At 41.5% G+C, this 22,703-nt stretch overlaps 1 protein-coding gene across 1 annotated transcript in view; it reads left to right on the top strand.

Moving 5' to 3' along the window:
• The first annotated feature begins 1,760 nt into the window (after positions 1 to 1,760).
• The window catches only part of LOC148012145 (vacuolar protein sorting-associated protein 2 homolog 1-like), a 49,921-nt gene continuing 28,978 nt past the window's right edge, over positions 1,761 to 22,703 (top strand). Inside the window, exons 1-4 of the mRNA XM_087668791.1 lie at positions 1,761 to 2,096; positions 2,190 to 2,320; positions 7,699 to 7,803; positions 7,899 to 8,159. Of these exons, the coding sequence (XP_087524917.1) occupies positions 2,060 to 2,096; positions 2,190 to 2,320; positions 7,699 to 7,803; positions 7,899 to 8,159 (534 nt within the window). The 5' untranslated portion in view covers positions 1,761 to 2,059. The remainder of the gene's footprint in view (positions 2,097 to 2,189; positions 2,321 to 7,698; positions 7,804 to 7,898; positions 8,160 to 22,703) is intronic.

The raw sequence follows: 22,703 nt of genomic DNA, 5'->3' as shown, positions 1-22,703 counted from the left end.
CTAGATGAGAGTATTTCTAGCTTCTCTCTTCCTTACATTTGTTTATCTTTTCCGTTTTGGACTATTTCAATAGGTTTTGAGTGGCCTTAGCTAGTGTAGTCTAGGCTTGAGATGGAATATTGCATTTGTGGAATGCTTGTTTCCATATGTTTTGTGCTCTCTCTCTAACTTCTCGAGATTTGAATACGACTGGGTCTGTGGAACCAATTGGCCCTTATTATTGAAGTATTATTTGATAAAAATGTTAGCACTGGATAGTGATCATACAATACTAGATCTTTATATACTTTACAATTAAGATCAAAGAAAGTTGAGAATAGATCTAAAGATATGTAACTTCTATCAAGTCTCACCTTTCTTGACGTGTTTCCTATTTGGTTATTTGACCATGTGACTCCAATTCTTTCATTGATGTCCTTTAGCCCATGATATGAAACACAATTTAGCCATGCACTTTTCTCATTTCCTGCCACTACTTGCCCTTTCATTAGGAATTGGTCTATAATTTCTTCAATCATGTTGAAATCACCTACTAAGATAATTGGACATTGTAATTGGATCAATGAGTTCTAAGTATCCCCCTTTCTTGGCTTGAGCATGGGGCATAGAGAAAGACTATTGCTATCTCTTCTTAGCCTTTGAGATGGGTAGCTACCCACCTATTTCTTAAGTCAATGGTGGTATTGACAACTAGCACTTTTAAGTTACTTTGGTATCCTATTATTGTTCCACCACTCCTTGGGTTGTGCACCCATGTATAATCATCGTGGATTAGTTTTAGATTTTTTCTTAGGTTGTCTTCTATTGCCTTACTTCTTGAAGATAGATAAATTTAGGCACCATTTGATAATTTTTAAACTAGTTTTTTATAGTCCTTGCTCTAATAGGGACTGTCAGCCCTTTACAATTCAAAGAGAGAAATCTAAGTGTGCTAATCATGTCGATTACTTTTCATACTTGCCTTTCCTAGAAGATTCTTTGTTCTTTGAGAAGGGATTGTTGTCACTATCCCTAACTTTTGAGCATCTCCTTTTGGAGTTTTTGCAAGATTTTATTACTTTTTTTAAAGGGTTGATAGAGAACTCTTGATTCTAGTTAATTTCAAGGTTTTCCTTATGAGTGCTTTCCACAACACATTTTCTTCTAAGTCAATGATCAACAAAAAATCATGTAATTTCTTATTGAGTTCCATCTTTATCAAAATCTGGGGGAACCATCTTGGGTCGATGATGTTAGTAGGTCTTTGCCCCAAAATCTTCCCAAGAGGTGTTGTGATGGTTATAACAAATGGCCATAGATTGCGAGGATGGTTGGTTAATTCAACCCATACGGGAACCCTAGAGGGTTTCTCCTCTCTAGGATTGAACTTAGCAGTCCATTTAAAGAGAGTCAATGGTGAATTTTTGATCATCCACTACCCAATTGCAAGAATGTTAAGAGCCATTTCCTCATTCTCAAACAAGAAAAAGAAGAAGTTGCTGGACATGTAATTCATTTCTATGACACTGGAGTTAAGGGGTTCCCAATTGTTGTGAATCCATGATCTCATGTGTGCAGTCGGTGGCCTAGGGCTGCCCAACCAGGGCCTTTCTTTCAAACTCAGAAAGTTTGAAGAAGCATATGTGTAATAACTCAGCTCGACGATCGGACCATCGAGACTTGTCCGGACATGTGTGTAACCAGCACAAATAAAATTTTTTATCACCAGCTTGGGCTCTTCAAGCACCCGGACAAAATGTAATGTCTCGAGAATCTCTTTCTCTCTCTCTGTGGAAAATTGGAATGCCTTAAAGGCATCGTGGGATTGTTCCTACCTCGTAAAAATCGCTCTTGTTATTCACTCTCTTCCACAGTGCTTGTGTGTGTCTGTCCCACTGTCTGCGCGGCTTCTTGATCGCGACCTTCTCCTTTGTCAGACGGGACACAAAATTGGAACTTCTCCATCGCATTTTCTTCATTGCAACACAGCCAATCCAAATTTGAAGCGGAGATTTCATCGTTAAGGAGGAGATTTATCGCCTGTCAATCGAAACCAGGAAGCGATCCCTTGGTTGCCAGCATGAGTTTCCTGTTTGGAAGCAGGAAGACCCCTGCAGGTAACCTTCGATGTACCATTATCGTGCCTGTAGCGCTTCTCGCCTTCAGGTCTGTTCTCAAACGGTCGGACCCAAATGCTTTCCTGTTTGCAGAGCTTTTGCGAGAGAATAAGCGTATGCTCGATCGGTCAATTCGCGAAATAGAGCGGGAGAGGCAAGGCTTGCAAGCGCAGGAAAAGAAATTGATTGTTGAGATAAAGAAGACGGCAAAACAAAACCAGATGGTCTGATTCACTAACCACACCCCTCGTTGTACAGTTGTGTTATTGAAACATGTAAAAATAAAATGGGTATCCTTAGACAAGATCAATTCTTATGTGCTAGAGAACATCCTTGTAACAGCGCTACATAGTGCTAAGTTTTGCTGCACTCTAGCATTACTAGCTCGATTGGATTTCAAGTCCTCTTTGATGGTAGACTTCAAGCTTGACTTCTCTATCTTTGGTATGATTGTACCTGACACTTAGCATGTCCGGCTGTACACATACTGACATTGAATAAGTTGGTGTTTAGCTTAGCTGTCTTTGGTGTGAATGTTCCTGTTGTGTCCTTAGGTTGTAAGTACTCTCTTTAGTTATGTGTTATGGATAATGAAGAAATGTGTGTGAGCTCTCTGCTTGCCTTGCACTGCTGGCTTCATCCCTTCTCTCACTTTCATCATGGTATCAGAGCCATGAATGGGCTCTCTGGAGGATGGCATTGGTGGAACAGACCTTGAAGCTTGAAGACAAAGTATGTCTCTTGAAGAAGCAGGCTGCCATTGATCTCATGTGAAAGGTATGCATTTCAGTTTGAGTCTCTGGAACTGTTAGAGCTTGTTGGGGGTTGCTCAAGGGATCAAGAACATGTATTGGAGCCTATGTGTGATGTCATCTATGCTCAGCACGAGCAGCTGAATACAGACGTGGAGCTGGAATTTTTGGGCCTGTTTTTTTATGGGAAGGATTGGATAGCTTAAGTCATCCAATGGTGCACTCTATTGCTCATGAAGGAGGAGCAATGCTATGTAAAGCTTGGAGAAGCTTGTTTGAGCATGGTAAAGTGGATGCTAATCTTCACAACCAGCAGGTCTAAGGTAAAAATATCTTTAGACAGATCACGTATTTGAGCCTGGCTGCTACCTACACTTTGTTGGTCTAACCCAAGGCATAGGAAGGGTGGATAGTGCTCTACTACTTGATGAATCACTTGTCAAGGGGTATGCAAGAACCCATGGTATTGATGCTTTGTCTTGAGCTCATTTTTGAGCTACATGGTTATGTATAGATCTGAAAACCGGGGCAGACCTGTAGCTAAACTTTCAGGGAAACATACTCTTGAAGTTTGGAAGCTATTTGACATGTACAATGAACTCTTTTGAAGCATAGGTATACTTGGCAAGGTACAAGTGTTATCTCGAGCTTGGGTTTGGAGTGTCAAGTGCTCAGATTTTGAGTGGAATAACAGGCTGAAATCTGTCCAGAAGTTTCTAGCACTACTATAGGGCACTGTTTGGTCCACAAATGCCTTTGGAATGATGCATAGGATCATCAAGAATGCTTGGTAAATGTTTGTGCAACACCCAAGTACACCTGGACATGACCAAAAGGGATTAAAGCTTCAGTTTTGGAATGCATTTACAGATCTGATAATTACAGGCTGAAAATTGAAATTGAATGTGTAACAGTTATCACTTGAAGGTTAAAGCGTTTTGACATTTACTTGTACCCGTAAGACTTGAGTCATGCCATTGGAGCTACAGGTGTATTGTGGGATATTGTGAGCATTAAATGCTCAAAGTTTGAACTGATGTACTGCCGGTTACAGTAGGGTATTGACTGTTTTTATTAGTTGGAAGGATATTTAGCTTCCATACATGATGTACATGCATTGCAGTATGCCCAGTTAGAAATGTATGGATACTTGCAAGTAATAGCAACTGTCTGAGATGTCTTGGGACTGTTTGAGGCACATACACTCTATTGTTTGGCTGGAAGAGAAGCTGCTGGTCAGTGTCATTTGATACTTATAGACTGCTTGTCCGTACATGAACAGTCTACTTGATTACATGCTGGTTATGCAGTGAATGCGGTCTATATATGCAGGCTGCAATACCTAAGTGATTGCCAACCGACAGGAGGTGAATGCACCATTGTTTTTGGACTGAAACACTGCTTGTTTGAGCAGAGGATGTGCTGAAAATTGTAATAAACAATTGCAGGCTGAAACTGAACTGTCAAAAAGATTTGGTTTGTAGGTAGCTAGGTAAGGTTTACACTATGGAAAATGCTGAGAGGATAGACAATATTACCCAGATTGTGGGGGAAAAGATCGACACCAACAATTATGTCATATGGAAGTTCCGCATGGAGAACTTCTTGATAGGGAAAGGCTACTGGGAGCTAGTGACTGGAGTTGAGGCTGAGCCCAAGCTACCTACAGGTGACAGACATCCGACACAAGACTAGTTGCAAGCTCATTGAGCATGGACGGAGAGAGCATGCAAGGTTTTGCATTGGCTGTCCCTATGTATATCAGATGCCATGGTAATGCGGATAATGAATTATAGCTCTCCTAAGGATGCGTGGGACATTTTGATCAGGTACTATGGCACCACTACAAGTGCCAGGAAGATATAGTTAAAGCAGAAATTTAACAACATGGAGAGAAAGGGCAGGTCCATACAGGACTACGTGATAGAGATCAAGACCATTGCGGATCAGCTAGCATCTGTTTGTACTCAGGTTGAAGATGAAGGCATGGTTGCTGTGACTTTGAATGGCTTGGGTTTAGAGTATGTGTCTTTTGATACAATACTAGATACCATGACTAGACAAGAACTAGCCACTTTGCCAGAGTTGAATTCAGCTATGTTTGCCCATGGTTTTGGCACTGTTAGAGACTTGAAAATTTGGTATAAGAGAGTGGGGCATGTTAACTTGCAGAGGCTGCAAATGATGTAGAAAAAGAGCTTGTTACACGTTTATCCAAGTTTGCATATTTTGACATTGGTCATGTAATGCTTGCCAATTTGGTAAATAGTCTAGGTTGCCATTTGTCAAGCATATAAGGTAGCACACATCCATTGCGGTTAGTGCACTTTGATGTCTGGGAATGTCTGGGGGCCAGTCTATAATGCATCTATGGGAGGCTCCAAGTACTATGCGACATTTATTGATGATTACAGTTGCTATACTTGGGTGTGTATACTGAAGGCAAAAGATGAAGTGCTGACTATTTTTTAGCGGTTTAAGAAGCAGGTAGAGAAAGAGTTTGACTGCTTTATCTCTTGCTTGAGATTAGACAACGGTGGTAAGTATGCGTCAAATGCTTTTGACAGTTTTTTGGCTGAAAATGGCATACGCAAGTAGCTTACTTGTAGCTATATTCCACAGTAGAATGGAGTGGTTGAACGTAAGAACAGGGTGTTGATGGAAGCTACTCGTGCGATGATGAATGAGAAGAGTATGCCATTCTATTAATGGGCAGAGGTTGCTATGACAGCCACGTACATTTTTAACAGGACTCCCACTGCAGGTATTCATGATGTGACGTCTTTTCAAAGGTTGTATGGTTACAAGCCGGATGTAAGTCACATGAAGGTATTCGGCTGCATAGCTTATGTGCATATCCCTAATGAGAAGATGAGGAAGCCAGATCCTAAAGCACATAAGTGTTTCTTTCTTGGATATTCGTAGGAGAAGAAGGCATACAAATGCTATGATCTCTCTACACGTGAGACACTTGTGAGCAGGGATGTGATTTTTGATGAGATGGCCTCTTGGTATGCATCACCTACTGTAGTGCCATCTGATATGCCTTTTACACAGGTATCTACAGTTGATTTGTAGCAAAGTATTGCATTGTTAGGTCCTACAGTGACAGATGTTTTTCTTCTCCTGTGTCTCCTTGGACAGGTAGATTGAGGAGGACTGTAACACTATCCACTGACGGCATTATGTTAGTGAGGGGGAGACATGATGTATTGGACAGCAAAGGAAAGGAAAAAGCCTTTGAGGATGCATCTAGTTTGATGACACCTAGTATCATGACTTTAGGCTATGACTCTGTTAGCAGTTTAGACAGTGAGCTTGGCATTCCGACTGTCTATACGCTTGGCATGAGGAACAACAGGTACATTTCACCTCATGAGAGAGAGGAATCGAGCAGTGCACCACAACTTAGATGCTCGCAGAGAGTCAGGTATCCTGTTGATAGGTTGACTTACAGTGATTACTCTGCGAAGTGCTATGCTTATATGACAAAGGTGATGGAGATTAAAGAACCAGGTACATATGCTGAAGCAGTGAAATATGAGCATTGGTGCACAACTATGGATGAGGAAATTGATGCCTTGGCTAAAAATGTAACATGGGATCTTGTGCCACTGCCTGCAGGGAAAAAGACCATTGCCTGCAAATGGGTCTACAAGATCAAATGCAAGTCGGATGGCAATGTTGAAAGGTACAAAGCCATGCTGGTTGCTAAGGGGTATACTCAATAGTACGGACTTGATTATAAGGAAACATTCAGTCCTGTTGCCAAGATGGCAACCATATGCACAGTGATTGCATTGGCTGCTGCTAAAGGCTAGAAATTGTAGCAGATGGATGTTAAGAATGCCTTTCTTAATGGTGACTTGGCAGAAGATGTCTACATGGATCAGCCCGAAGGGTATGTTCACCCTGATTTTCATTTTAGCTTCTATGATGGTTATTTTCCCTCCTTTATGTATCCCTTTTTTTGTCTCCAATTTTGTAAGCTTGTTTGGGAGAGGCTCTTTGCTGTTTTTCAGTGTCTTCCACACAAGACTGGTTGAGGTTGACTCAGAGAGATTGATAGGGCCTGAAATATTTACATTCTATGCATTATAGGTGTGAAGTAGTCTTTATGAATCATGGGACATGTATCTCTTTTGATTTCCTGAATTGTAACGTAACTGATGCTGCAGAGTAATGGAACATGAATATAATTGTGCATGACTTGCCAATTTTCTGAGCACTTGTTCTGTTTTTTAATCACGTGATATTGTGTATTTTTCATGCTGTAAAATGTTCAGGTTCAGCCTTTGCTTGCTTGTGAATCTGTCGGATCACTTGTTTGTCAATTGTGTGGTTGACATTACCAAATAGAGACAAGGAGTCTTCTTGAATGATAGATTTCAGGTTTCAGCTTTATTTGTAAGAAATAATGTATGCCCTTAATGTGAGTGTTCACTTTCTTTTTGTATAGTTGAGCCCTATATCTTGGATAAGGTAGGCTGCAGAATGGTGATGCATGCTAGACTTTAGGTGTCAAATTTGGCCGTAGAAAATTCATGTACTTGGCGGAACCAAGACTTAAATCTCCTTTCAGTTCCATTTGGGCTTTTTTGTCAAACACAACTGCTTGAAAACCTTTGAAGGAAGGTAAATGCACCTAAAAGTCAATACCACCATTGTTTCTCAACATAGCATTTATAGTTTCTTTCAGGAGTGGATGTATGATGCATGAAGGATAACTTCACTTGTAACATCGTCAGCTCATGCTAATTACATGGCTTTGTCTTTATTCATTGTACATTGTTGTACAAGTTTTCTTGCATCTGTCAAATCCCCATGAATTTGTGTTTTGGATATTCCAGGGTGCAGTTAGAGTGATGGCAAAGGATTTAATCAGAACGAGACACCAAATCACAAAATTTTATGCTCTGAAGTCTCAGCTGCAAGGCGTTTCCTTACGGATCCAGGTAGTGTCTCTTTCTGTATATTCTACTTTATTTTGCTAAATAATTTTTATGAATCTTCTTTACATTTGGTAAGGTGATGTCTTGTCTTTGGTTAGACTCTCAAATCAACGCAATCTATGGCCGATGCCATGAAAGGGGTTACCAAAGCCATGAGACAAATGAACAAGCAGATGAGTCTACCTGCTTTACAGAAAATCATGCAAGAGTTTGAGAAACAGAATGAGAAGATGGAAATGACCACAGAAATGATGGGGGATGCTGTTGATGATGCCCTGGAGGGGGATGAGGAAGAAGAAGAAACTGAAGAACTTGTCAATCAAGTACTTGATGAAATTGGCATTGACCTTGATGCTCAGGTACCGGGCCAAATTTCACATGTGGCAGAAACTGTGTTCGCTTTCCTTCTGTTTTTCCAATGTTTTGGTAGTGAGCGTGTAGCATGCACAACACAGTCTCTTTACTTACGTCTGCATTTGCAATCCAGTCATTCTTTTTTGCCATTTTCTGCTGATGAAGTCATTAAGATCATTAGAGATGACAATCTAGTTGCAGGGACGATTACATACGACTTAAAGGAATAAATGCTGTTGAAAGCGAGCATATAGTGAATGTTAACCTCCTATGCTTAGTGAACATAATTGATTTTTAGTAAGGATTACTCTGTCTGGATCAGTAGGTGCTGGAGTAAGCGGCATAAGTTCTTTATTGGAACTAATTTGGAGCCTGTGCTTAGAAGTCATAGATTCAATGAGACTCTTAAGCATAAATTGAACTCAAAGTGAACTTCACAGCCAGCTCACCTGTGATCATACATGTCATCTTCAGTGCAATATAATACATGTGATAAGAATACTGCTGTTTGCTCTAAGTGGAACATTTTGTGTATCTACTAGGCTTTCAGCTTGATCTCAGAGAGATGGCCTAGGGTACCTGCAGTGAGCATGGCATCCTTTCAGAAGTTTTTGTGATTATAATCATGCCATCAACTTAAGGGCACAGCTGAGGATAGATAACATGCGTCTTGCTGTGGGGAATTTTGCCGATGAAAAACCAGGTCTCTTCAGGCTAGTCAGTTCAACCAAAAGCTTGTTTTCATAGTCCTGAAGGCTTTACTTTAGTGCGAGAGAAATGAAGGTGTTTCTAAGATCTTGTCTATTAGCATCATAGGTTGGAGTTTGCATGTTAGAAACCAACAGGATGTGCTAGATGATATTTAGTGCTTTGTGACATCAGGTTAGACATTGCATGCCTGCTATACTCCCATGACTTGAGATTATCTGTGATTTCAAAACACTGGAGACTGCTACTTGGATTGCCAGAATCTGCTAATCTGGTCTGCTAGAGAGTTATGATAGTGTGAATGCTATTGAGCCTGGAAACTGGATTAATGCTACAGGAACTGCTGAGACTGGAAATGGGAGTACACTCTAGAACTCCATCTGAATATTTAGGCATCTGATACGCTATGGTCCATGTGCTGTCCATCTTCAAGCCTGGTAGTGGAACCCTTGTAGATTGTGTCCAGTGGACATTGCTAATATTGGGTCAAGATCTCCACATAAATTCCTGAGTCCTGAAAACGGAAGTCTAGATTCTGAGGTCCTGAAGACTGTTACTAGTGGAACAGAAGTGATCTTTGGAAACAAGCTTTGGTGACTTCATCACTCGTTGAAAGCTGGGTGGCACGAGTCTGGTGAATCCAGTGGTACTAGTTGGTGAGGTACTGGAATCTGATATTGAATTAGAATTTGTTGTTAACTGGGCATTGGTGTAACTATCTGCTGAAGAGAGTAATGAAATCTGAGATAATAGAATAACTCCGATGACTACTTGTTTGACTATTTAATCTGCTATACTTGTTTGGAAAGATTTCTCTGGTGGAGGGCTAATCGAGTTTTGACAGTTATTTGATTACATGCAAGCATAGTCTGGCTGGTTGTTCTTGAGCTAGAATGCAACAATCTGGATGTGCTGCAAAGCTAGAGCAAAATGGCCTCACAAAATGGAAAGAGGACTTCCCACTGAGGCATGAAGCCCAATAAATACTCAATGACCTGTGTTGCTGAAGGCTGGGAGCTCACATTGTCTGCTGAACTGAAAATCCATTAAGAAGATGTCTCATATGAGAGATCTCCTTCAAAGTCACATGGCCAGGAGACTATTACTGATAAATCATCGTTGTGGACATGGAAAGTTGAAACATGAAGCATCACTCGGGAAACCTCCTGTATGGTCTCATAGGATACATGTTGGGAAGACAGATTGTGTGGAAGTGTTAGTGAAGTCAAGCCCGTTGCTGAAGCTGTACTGGGTAGTCTCTATGGAGGTCTATTGGGCGGCTTTGGGGATGCCTTCTTGGTGAACTTGTGAGAAACTTTCACCTGCTGTGTACTAGAATCCGTGCATTTTGAGGCTTCAGGTTCCTCGTGAAACTTTTCAAACTCAATCCAAGTGAGATTTCCATACCACGAATAGTTGCATACCATGAAGATTTTTATGTCCGGTGTGTTGAGAAATGGTAGGGTTTGTGAGGAGAAACACAAAGTGTATGGCAAACATTGTGACAAAGAAAACTCAAGACATAGAAGAAGAATGAAGAATGAAGAACATTGAATCATGCTGAATGAATGGAGCTGAGCTTGGAGCTGGCTGCACTGTTTTGATTCATTAGACGGCAGCACTTGGAAGGAATCTGCATTGTGAAGGGAGCGAAACGCAGTCCTTTGGGCAGAGGGGTTGATGATGAGGAAAAGAGCTGCTCTGTGGAGGGAGTGAAACAGAGTCCTTCGGGAAGTGGAATGTCGAAGTGCACATTGGAAGATGAAGGGCAGTAGTAGAGGGAGCAAAGTGCTGTCATGAGGACCTATCGGAGAGAGAGAAGATGATAACCAGCATTCGAACTGTGCTCTAGAAGTTCAAAATGCAGCAGCAGCTGGTGGGAACAGGGCTGAAATCGGCAAATGTAAGGGTTGCTGATTTTGTCAAGTGTTGGAGTCATCAGTGATGAAGCTGGACGATTGCTGAATCTGCCATGAGACACTAAATTGTCTAGGGTTCAATAAGAATAATGGAGATAAGGGAGATGATGATCCATTGATGATGCTTTCGTCAATCCTTTGTTTCTAACTCCCTATTATTCACCTCTATCTCTTCTCTTCTCTTCTCTCTCTTCCTCTTTCTTCTCTCTCTCTCTTTTTTCTTCTTTTTTACTATCTTCCTCTAACTCCCTATTTAAATTGCCCCCCCCTCTTGCAACGTGGCCGAAGAGGATAAAACGTTGAAAAGAGAGCTAAAAACCACTATCTTGGTGGAGCTTGGATAGTAATATATGATACAAATAAAGCCTTCTTGGGGCTGTAAATGGAAACCAAAAGAAATTAATGTAATACAATGGTTTGCTAATGCACTTAATGACTTTGGTTGCCCAACAAAATGGAAGTGGGAACTCTCCATGACTTTCCAACTCTCATATAGGACAAGGGTCCACGATGGTAGAACTCCTGTGGAAGGAGTTATGCATGATGGGGGGAATGTTGGAAAATGATAGTGAGCTATGGAGGAGAGAAAAGAGAGACAATGAGTGTGTGCGGAAGCAAAAGAGTTGAGTGTATTTGCTGAACTGAAAGAATGAGAATGAAAGGTACAAGATAGGTCTAAGATAGACCTAGCTCTAACTCAACTAGAGTTAACTGACTGTAACTCTAACTCTAAGAGTGGTGACACAACTTATAACCTTAGTCATGTTCATACTAAGAACCGAAAAAGAACTAAAGACTAAAACATTAGGCATTGCCCATAGAACTGGCAAATTCTAACATCCCCTGTAGTGCTAATGTGGTAAAGTATAGGAATGATCAATCACCAAAGGGTAGCAAGTTTAAGGACTTGTGAAAAGCCTCAAACTTCTCATTAGGTAGTTCCTCGGTGAAAATGTATGCAACATTTTTCTATGTAGGAACATACATCAAGCTGATCTCTCCTGTATAGCATCTCTCTCTGACATAATGGTAATGCACCTCAATATGTTTCGTGCGAGCATGAAACAAAAGATATCGTGCCACTGCAGTAGATTGCCTAGTGTGTGCATCACTAGTCCAATTTGAATTACTGTAAGCTTGTAATTGTAAGTCTCCCCCCTGGGAAATAATAATGCATGCGATTGAGTACCTTGCAAGTATTTGACGATCTGCTTAATAGGTTGCCAATGTATAGTCTGTGGGCTGTGCATATATGTGCTCACTTGAGATACTGCATATTGAATGTCAGGGCATGCATTGCAAAGATAAATAAGACAGCTTGGCTGTAAATTGCAACATCAGATATTTCTTCGCCATCATGCATAGATGTTTGAGACCATAAAGAGCTTTGTTTAGCTTGCATACCATGTGCTCTTTTCCCTTAACCACACCCTAGAGGTTGTGAGTCGTGACACATAAACTATTAGTAGATATGTCAGTTCATGGTTGAGTCTATGCATGTGAGTGGGTTAGGGCACTAGGATATTATTCTGATTATTTAGGCATTTTTCTTAGCATTTGATGGTCATTTTAGAATTTATTGCTGGTCCACCAGCATTAAATGTTGGTCGACTTGACATTATTTATAGCATTATTTTTGCCTATTTATTTAAGCTTCTCCTCCACATTCATCATTATGATCATTCATCACCTGACTGGTTTTGGTGGAGGGAGAGGAGCAGGTGCGAGTGCCTTCACAACTGGTGACTCACATTGGTTCTGTACTTTTTCATATCTTGGTATATGTATTCCATTTCCTGAGTATCTCTTTGCTTCTGAGTTCCTTGTGTAGTGTTATTTTCTTTTGCAATGTTTCTTTTTCTTTTTCTTTGCTTTGTCTCTTGTGTACAGTAGTCTATTATAGCAGTTTTCCACACGCTTCCATCACGGCCTCCACTTTTGACATGGTATCAGATTGCAGGATCATTGTTTTTGCTGCTGTTTCAGGTTTGAGTTTTGACTTTTCGTCTGTTGATTGGACATGTTTTGACTGCTGCGACTGATTTCCAGCTTGGGCAACCATCTTTTGATCATTTTCGGCCTGTCTCCTCAACATTTTGTAGATTGCCATTTTCGTTTTTAGCTTTTTGGGCCTGTTTTAGGGCTGGGGACGTGTTTTACTGACCTTTGCGTTTTGGTGTCTGCTGCGTGCGTTTTACTGATTGGCACCTGCGTTTTGGCTGTTTGCTCCTGTGCAGGGTTGGGTGACAGTATTTTCAGGTTGGTTCTGGTACTTTTGGTTTGTCTTCTCACTGTGTGGTACACTGCTCAGCTTTAGAGAGGATTCATGTGCATCCAATTGTTGTGTTCTCATCACTACACTTTGGTTATTGTTAATCTTTTCTCTATGTGCTTTCTGTATTGCTTGGAACTCGTGTAATCCTGAGTCTGTATTTCTGGCATACTTTTCTCTGTGAAGATCCCTTTCCTTTCTTCATCTCGTGTAATCCTTGAGTCTGTATTTTTGGCATACTTTTCTCTGTGAAGATCCCTTTCCTTTCTTCATCTTCTTTGTATCTTCCTCATGATGGCTCCTCCGGCATCTCCTCCTGATAGTTAGCATGCAAATATTATTTACTCCTCTACAAGTGTTATGTTGGAGACTTGTTGCGTTCAACTTTAGGTTTATGTGAGGATGCTATCTCTTGGTACTTCAGATGTTCCAGTTTCAAAGAGGGGAGCCATATCGTGGAAGAAGAAGTCTCAATGCTATTATTGTGGCAAGAAGGGATACCTTCAGAAGGACTATAGGACATTAGTAGCTTTACAACAGGAGTATGATGGAGCCTGACGGAGCTGAGAGTGAACGCAACAAATAACACACACAGAGAGTAGAGAGCAGTAGAAAGGAGAGAGTGAGCACAACACCTCTGATGTTCGGTACAAAAGACTAGTGTACCTCTTTAGGTATTAGATAGATATATATAAAAATACAAATGTGCTAAGGGTGTGTTCACACCCGTGCACATATAAAAGACATGATGGCCCTTTATTCCCAACAACCTCCCACCTAAAGGTAATGTGCCTTAACTGGAGAAAAGAATTAGCCAAGTCTAGGTATGTACAAAGCTGAAATACATATACCTATCCAACTCCCATTATTTGTCGGCAATGAGCAAACTGCTCTGCTGGAAGACCCTTCGTGAGAAGATTTGCAAGATTATCATCTGTATGCACTTTGATAAGCTCAATGCTCTTGCTGTCAAGTATATCTCTAATGAAGTGATACTTCACCTGTATGTGCTTCGTCTTTGCATGAAAGACGAGATTCCGTGCTAGCATGATAGCACTCTAACTATCAAAATGGAGAATAGGTAATTTGTAACGCCAAGCTCTCCCACCAGGCGTGAAAGCCATAAAGTCTCCTTGCATGCCTTAATGGTAGCCACATACTCTGCCTCTGTAGTAGACAATGCAATACATTTTTGTAGCTTGGAGATCCAAGAGATTGCTCCTCCTGTGAAGGTAAACACATACCCAAAAGTGGACTTTCTGCAATCCGCATGACCAGCATAGTCTGCATCCGTAAAGCCAACGACAGATGCCTTCTACTTTCCAAAGCAGATGCACAAACCCTTGCCTTTGAGGTGTCTCATAATACCTTTCATTGCTTTCCAATGCTTTTTACCAAGGCTTGCCATGTATTTGCTAACCACTCCCACTGCAAAGGCAATGTTAGGACGTGTAGCAACCATAGCATACATCAAATTGCCAACAGCTGAAGCATATGGTATCTTGGCCATTTCAGCCTTCTCATCATCAGATGTAGGGCCGTCCTCTGCATTGAGTTTCACATATGGAGGCAATGGAACCCCAATTGTTTCCCCCCCCTCTATATTGAAACGCTGCAAAACCTTGGAGATATACTCCTACTGAGATAGAGTAATCCTTTTGACATATCTTTGAGTATTCACATGCCAAGAATGTGATTTGCATCACCAAGATCCTTCATGTCAAAGGTGCCATGAAGGCTTTGCTTCAGTGAATCCAAGGCATGAGTATCCCTGCCAGCAATTAGCATTCCATCAAGATACAGAACCAAGATAATCGGGCTGCCATCTACTGCCTTCTTGGTGTACAAGCAGTGATTGACTTGACTTCTATGAGAACCTTGAGACTGCATAAATGCATTAAACTTATGATGCCATTCTTTTGGTGCTTGTTTCAGCCCATACAAACTCCTTTTGAGTCTACATACCATCTTCTCTTTCCCTTTTGCCACAAACCCTTCAGGCTTCTGCATACATATGTCTTCATGCAAATCACCATGTAAGAATGTAGTCTTTACATCCATCTGTATGAGCTTCATATCTTCAGCTGCAACCAAGCCCAGAATGGTTCTTAATGTAGTCATCTTGACTACAGGAGAGAAGATCTCTAGGGCTAGTTCAGGGCTCATTAGAAGCTCCGTTGTCATTTCATGCATACTTGGGGCGGCCAGGACCTGTTTTTTCGTGATGCAGATAGGCCGCCCCAGATGGCGATACACCCCCCCTCCATGGCTTCTTGCCCCCATCCCCCCTAGACCGCTGCCCTGAGAGGCTTGTATATCTAATATATCTTTGACTCGGCATCAGCTCCAGCTAGTCTGTTGAGCATGAGCACTTCCTTGTATTCAGGTTTTTTTCGAAGTAATATAATTAGCCACATTTTATTTGCAAAAAAAAAAGGAGAGAAGATCTCATCAAAGTCAACTCCATGTTCTTGCTTGTACCCCTTCGCAAACCAATCTTGCTTTGTACTTTGGCGAGAAATCAGAAGTGATCTTCATCTTGTAAACCCATTTGCATGGAAGGGTTTTCTGTCCTTTAGACAACTGCACCAAGTCCTAAGTGCTATTTTTCTCAAGAGATTCCATCTCTGACAACATGGCTTTATACCATTTCTTGCTGTTCTGTCTGTCCATTGCTTCCTTGAAGCAAGACGGTTCACCACAGTCTGCCAACATGACATAATCAGCCACATTGTTTGCATCTTGCCCCTCGATTCAGACACTCAATTGGCCTTCACCCACTTCATAGACGATGGAAATGCCTCAAATTCAATGGCTGGCTAGTCCTCCACCTGAATTTAGCTGAAATTCACCTTCAGCCTTGTTGAATCCAAGTCTTGGAGCCTCCAATTTTTGGCATGCTTCCCAAGGCTGCTGCTAAACCCTAAATTTTACTGTAAATTAGGGTTTACAGCAGAGAAATTTGCAATTTCTCAGCCTCCAAGGGTCCAAATACTGAGATCTTCAGAGCAAGGCTGTGAAATGGTTGGGAGATGAGAAGGAAAACTGTAGAGAGAGAAAATTCAGAGATTTGTCGCGAAGAATGACTGAAAATCAATCAAGTGCAGTTGCTGCCCTGCCACAACAGCATGTAGATGCAATGAACTGAAGAAACTCAGTCATGTACTGCTGTTGCCCTGCCTCAACAGCGTGTAGATGCTTTTCCTTGCTGTTGATTGGTCTTCTTTTGCCCCTGGCTACCTCAAAAGGTCCTCCAATGGTTGCAAATCAGACCAACAGCCTCTTCTTCCCTCTTTTGCAGGCTGAATTTATAGAAATGCTTCTCTCCAGCTTCTAAAGACGTTTTTCAGTCTTGCATGGGCATTTTTCACAAGTGGCAGCTTTCCCAAATGGTTTTTTCAGCATTTTTCATAATTAAATATTAATTATTAGCCTTAAAATATTGTAATTAATCTAATAATTATTTTGGTGCCCTGAAAAATAATCTGACTGGCCAATAATTTGAATTGACTAGGCAACTTCCATTCTTGAGTGTCTCTGCGTCATCTTCGACTATTAGATTGGCGTTAGGTATCATTAAACGCCACTTCTCTAGCGTCACCAACTGACACTTATGGCCAAATGGATGACCTAGGCCAACAACTAGCACTAGATACCACCAAGTACCTGTGCGGCATAACTTATAGCAACTTTTATCTTTGACATCCCGTGATTTCTTCGGGTCTCGAGCTCGTAAATTGACTTTAACCCTAGTTGCACCTCACATGTGCATCATTTACTTAATCATGTGATTAAGAATTAATCCACATGTTAAGTGAGGTTTCAAAAATACATGTCCTCATGACACCAGGAACGAATCTATCAGGTTGTCTAGTAGCCCTAGACGATCTCCTAACCGAATGATCATTGTTTGCTGGCTGTTGAGTCAGCAAATTTTCATTTTCAGCTTGCTGTCCTGGCATTTCAGCCTGCAAATCAGCATTAACAGCTTGCTGTCTTGGCTGTTCTTGCACATCTAGTAGCTCATCATTATGGGCAATGGTTGGTTGATCATGTACAGCATTATTTTCTGCATTTGCAGGTTCATTTACAATAGGTTTTTGCTGCGGTACAATGGATACATTTTGCTGTCCAAAAGGTATTTCTTTCCGGAATACAACCCTATGGATCTCCTCAGTCTTTTTTAACTGCTTATGCATGCGATCTTCCCGGAAGATAACATCATTGCTGCGTACTATTTTCCTTTTCTCAGGATCCCATAATCTATACCCCATTTCACCCTCATCACCATATCCTAGGAAAATGCATTTACAGGACTTTGGCTCAAGTTTGCTGCGTTCTTCTTTACGAATGTACACAAAAGCCTCGTAGCCAAACACTTTCAGGTGAGCATATGAAGGTGGCTTGCCCGACCACGCTTCTTGAGGGATCCCCCTTTCCCCCCCCCCCCCCCAAAGACCTGTTCGGTGACCTATTTATCAAGTGAACAGCTGTCATAACAACCTTTGCCCAAAAGCCATGGGGTAATGCAGCATGAGACAATATCGTAGGGACCTTATCTTGTACGGTCCGATTCATACGCTCTACAACTCCATTTTGGGGTGGATTATGAGGGGCAGTGAGCTGCTTCTTTATTTCTTTGCTGTCACAAAATGCCTGAAAGGCCTTGGACACATATTCCTCACCATTGTCAGAGCGAAGACACTTAAGTGTCTTATCAGTCTGATTTTCAACCAATGCCAAGAATTTTTGAAACTTGTCAAGCACTTCGTCCTTGCTACGAATAGGGTAAACCCATACCTTCTATGTAGCATCATCGACAAAGGTGACAAAGTATTTTCTTTTCCCTAAAGATAATGCTGGCATCTGACATACATTGGAATGTACTAACTCTAGAGGAGAATATTTTAACAAAAGAGACTTCTTACGAGACGTCTGTGCATATTTACCATAAACACAATGATCACAATGCTCAAAATCAGCATAACGAAGACAAGGGAAGTAACCCAAACGAGAAAGCACTTTAATTCTAGTTTGACTCGTGTGTCCCAACCAGCCATGTCACAAAGAAACACTTGGCTGCTCGATCATGGCAACAACATGGTCATACACACTAGATACATGGAGAGGATACAAGGTATCACTTTTACAACCTCTGGCAATCACTCTAGATCCCTTACAGATCTTTCATTTCCCATCACCAAAGGTGGTATGAAATCCATCATCATCTAGCTGCCTTGTGCTAATCAAGCTCTTCTTGAGCTGAGATACATGCCGTACATACTGAAGTGTGAAGATAAAACCATGTTGAAAGTGCAATTGCACACTGCCAATACCTACAATGTCACATGCATAGTTGTCCCCAAGATGGACAACACCATGTCGACCCCATGTATAGTTAGAAAACCACTCATGATGAGGGGTGACATGAAAGGAAGCACTTGAATCTAGAATCCAAGTGTGCATGTCACCATACGTATTTGCAAGTAAAGCATGTGTACTAAAGTGTGAAGAGACAAAGAGTACGTCATTTCCACCGTCATTGTCATGAGTGACTACATTCACCTCTTCAATTTTGACACTGCTCTTCTTAGACTAATTCTCTTTCTTCTCTTCCTTGCTATCATCTTTCTTCTTGCCCTTTCCTTTCTCTTTCTTCCATTTGTAGCAGTCACGTTTAAAGTAACCCTTCTTGCCACAATGATGGCATTCAACATCCTTACCACGTGATTTACTGCGTCCCTTGCTATCAGATTTGCCTTTCTGTTGTGATCTGTCCCTAGTATGCAAAGCACTGGAAGACTTACTGGATGCATTGTTCTGTCAATTCATTCCTTCCATGAGTAGAGCACTCTCTACATCAGCATACAAAAGCATCGCATTAGAGTTGCTCATAGCGGTCTTGAATGTATCCCAACTCTTTGGCAGAGTGCAAAGCAAGAACGTAGCCTTAAATTGTTCATCAATCTTGAACTCCAAGGCAACCAGCTGGCTGAAAATGGAGTTAAACTCACTCAAGTGAGTAGACATTGCCATACCTTCTTTCATATGTAAATCCATCAGCTTTTTCAGCCAATAAACTTTGCTTGCAGCACTCTTCTGGGCATATAGTTCTTCCAATCGAGTACAAATAGCATAGGTCAGAATCCAAACCTTCAATGTTAAACAGCAAGGCATCAGAAATCGATAGCTTGATGGTTGAGCGTGCAAGCTCATTTAACACATCCTAGTCTTCTTGTTCCATATTTGCGGGCTTTGCACCTTTGGTCTTAATCGGCCTTGCCTGCTTCTTCTGTAACAAGATATTATAGCACTGTTTTTGCCAGACTGCAAAGTTATGTGCTCCTTTAAGCTTCTTAATGTGCATGAGATGACTGCTGTCACTGCTGCCAGCCATGATTTTCAGCCCAAATGTGACAAAAAAATTCAGCAAATGCGGGCCCAAACTATCACACAAGTGACCAAGGTACAAACAAGTACCAACCAGCAATAAATAACCACGTAAAAGCAGAAATTTCAAATCTGTAAATAAATTTTCAGAAGCACTAAACCTTGTGCTACAGCACTCCACAATTGATTACAGCTGTTCCAAGGACAAATACATCACATTACATGAGAAGTCCCAAATTTTAGCGGCAATTTCTGTTGTACATGCACCCACGGGCACAAAATTTGACACGGGTCAAAAGCCCCAAAATTTTTGTGCTCAAAGCATCAACCATACATTTGCACTGTCTCTAACATGCATAGAATAGGCTACTTTTGCCAAAATAGAGCAATTTCAGCAAAACCCCCAAATTTTTCTTACGAGTGCTAGATGTCCAAATTGCATGGAATTAAACCGGCATGTACATAAAATGACCAAATGGCACACAAACTTTGCCCAAACAGCAAAAGCCCCAATTTGCACGAGGTCCAATGTGCATCAATGTTGAGAAATTGTGTAAATTTCAGCCCAATTCTTGCATGTACATGAAAAGCCCCAAATGTCGAAGGCAAAATGTCACAAATTCCTGCAATTTCTGAGACAAATATCATTGTTGTGTCTTGCTCGCATCAAATCTGGACAAATCCCCAAATTTTTCGGGTCTGGTGTACTCAAATTTCACTGAAATGTGAAAAAAAAAACCCAAAATTTCACAGGTAATTGTGCACTGATTTTGCAAATTTTGAGTCAAATTGTCCACTTCTGCATTAAAGTCCCCAAATCCAGGAAAAGCCCCAATTTTCTCGGGGAAAATTTGGCTTTGTGCCTTTGTATTTGAATGTTCGATGAAGAAGGGAAAAAAAAGATATTTCTAGGACGTCAACCTGTGCCTATCATCGCTTAGCCTCGCGTGCCACGTTTGTGGCGATTGATCCTGGTCGCCGGTCCTCGTCAGCTTGGCTGCCGTCTAAACCAGGTTGTGTGCCGCTTGGCTTGTCGCGTAGTCCTGGTTCGTCTAGTCGCAAGTTGCTTGCAGCGTGTCGTCTGTAGCCTTTTGTCTGCAGCATGTGGCGTGAGCCTGGTTGCCTCAAACACGTCTCCTACAACCTGCGACTTGCCAACTGCTGTTCCACATCTGGGATTTGAAGCTCCTACTCGCTTGCGCCTCCTGCTCACCTGACGCCCGTCATTGGCTTAGGGAATCATGCACAACTTGTGTGCTCTGATATCAGTTTGATGGAGCCTGACGGAGCTGAGAGTGAACGTGATGGATAACACAATAGAAAGGAGAGAGTGAGCATGACACCTCTGATGTTCGGTACAAAAGACTAGTGTACCTCTTTAGGTTTTAGATAGATATATATGAAAGTACAAATATGGTAAGGTTGTGTTTACACCCGTGCACATATAAAAGGCACGATGGCCCTTTATTCTCAACAGAGCAAGTGCAGACGGTGACGACGGGTGATGATTCTCTCGGCGAGTCTTCCTCTTCTCCAAGTCTAGGTTTGGGCTCCATCTATGTGGCCCTGGTGATGGCTGCAGGGGCCTCCCTTCTTGGCTGCTAGTACAGGTGATGGGGTCTTCCCTCACAACTCTCCAGTGCTAGAGGGAGCGTGAGAGGGTGGTGAGATGGGGTAGGTGAACCTCATCTATATAGGTATATAGTGCACAGGTTCTATAGAGGTGTTTTCGTGACGCACTGACCGAAGTCTAGCAGGTTCAAATCTTGGAGCTAGGATTGACATCCAGGTTTATGATGAGCTTGTTATTTGACAGAGAGCAGTCTTGGCTCCTAGTCTAAGTTCACATGAGGGGACACTTTAGCGGTCTGGCCAAAGGCGGGGAATGCATGGTCACATATGTTCAGAGACATTTTTGATAGGATGGTCTTGTATGCTACTTCAAGACATTGTTGACAGATATTGAGAGTTGCTATGATTCTTCTCTATTTTCAAGAGTTGGTACAATCGACATCAATATTAGGTTCTCTTCGAGGCACCTTGGTGGTGGCTTGCACACCCACTACTTGGGTATCCATGGTTCTACTCTTGTGGTTTTTGCTGTATGTACCATGATGGGACATTATCATTGTATATTTTATTGTATCAGATCACCCATGATTTGAGAGAGAGCGTTAGCAAATATGTTATTTCATGGCTGAGTCTGTGCATGCTAGTAGGCTAGGACACCAAGATATTATCTTGATTATTTAGGCATTTTATAATGGTCATTTTAGCATTTATTGTTGGCTGACCAGCATTAAATGCTGGCCAACTTGACTTTATTTATGGCATTATTTTTGCCTATTTATTCAGGCTTCTTCTCCACATTCATCATTATGATTATTCATCACTTGATTGATTCTAGTGGAGGGAGAGAAGCAAGTGCCAGTGCCTTCATAGCCGGTGATTCACATTGGTTTTGTACTGTCTCATATCTTGGTATATGGATTCCATTTCTCGAGTATCTCTTTGCTTTTGAGTTCCTTGTGTAGTGCTCTTTTCTTTTGCAGTGTTTCTTTTTCTTTTTCTTTTCTTTGTCTCTTGCGTACAACAATCTATTATAACAGTTTTCCACACGTTTCCATCACTGCATCCACTTTTGACATAAACATCCTCATGCAAATCTCCATTTAAGAATGCTGTCTTAATGTGATGTACCTTCCAACCATAATTTGCAGCCATAGCAATTACACATCTCACCATACTCATATGGGATGTAGGAGCAAAAGTCTTTTCATAATCTATGCCCTTCTTTTGTGCATAGCCTTTTGCTACCAACCATGCTTTGTACCTGTCAATGGTACCATCAGCCTTGTGTTTGAGTTTAAAAACCCATTTTGTGCCAATGGCCTTATTGCCAAGTGGTAAATTCACAAGATCCCATGTAGAGTTAGTGGCAATAGAGTCTAACTTATCCTACGTGGCCTGCATCCAATGTATATCTTACTGAGCTTCGTCCAAGGAACTAGGCTCATCTTCGTCCAACAATGAGCTCATAAATACATGCTCATCATAATCATCTACTTTTGTAAAACCAGCCAAATGGGCTCCCCCTACATCATGTGTTGCATGTCTAGCAGCCCTTCTAGTGCGTTGAGCTAAACGAGCATCCATTTTACTCTCCTGGTGAGTTTGCAACAACATCTCTAGGCTGTTTTTACTGCATTTACAGCAGCCCTTTCATGCTGTACTGGATCTTCCACTACATGTGGCAAACC

The sequence above is a fragment of the Lygodium microphyllum genome, chromosome 27 (genome assembly GCF_053477565.2).
Source record: "Lygodium microphyllum isolate KBCC chromosome 27, Lygodium_microphyllum_v1.1.10, whole genome shotgun sequence".
Taxonomy (NCBI): Eukaryota; Viridiplantae; Streptophyta; class Polypodiopsida; order Schizaeales; family Lygodiaceae; genus Lygodium; species Lygodium microphyllum.
This window is presented reverse-complemented; position numbering and strand designations above follow the sequence as displayed.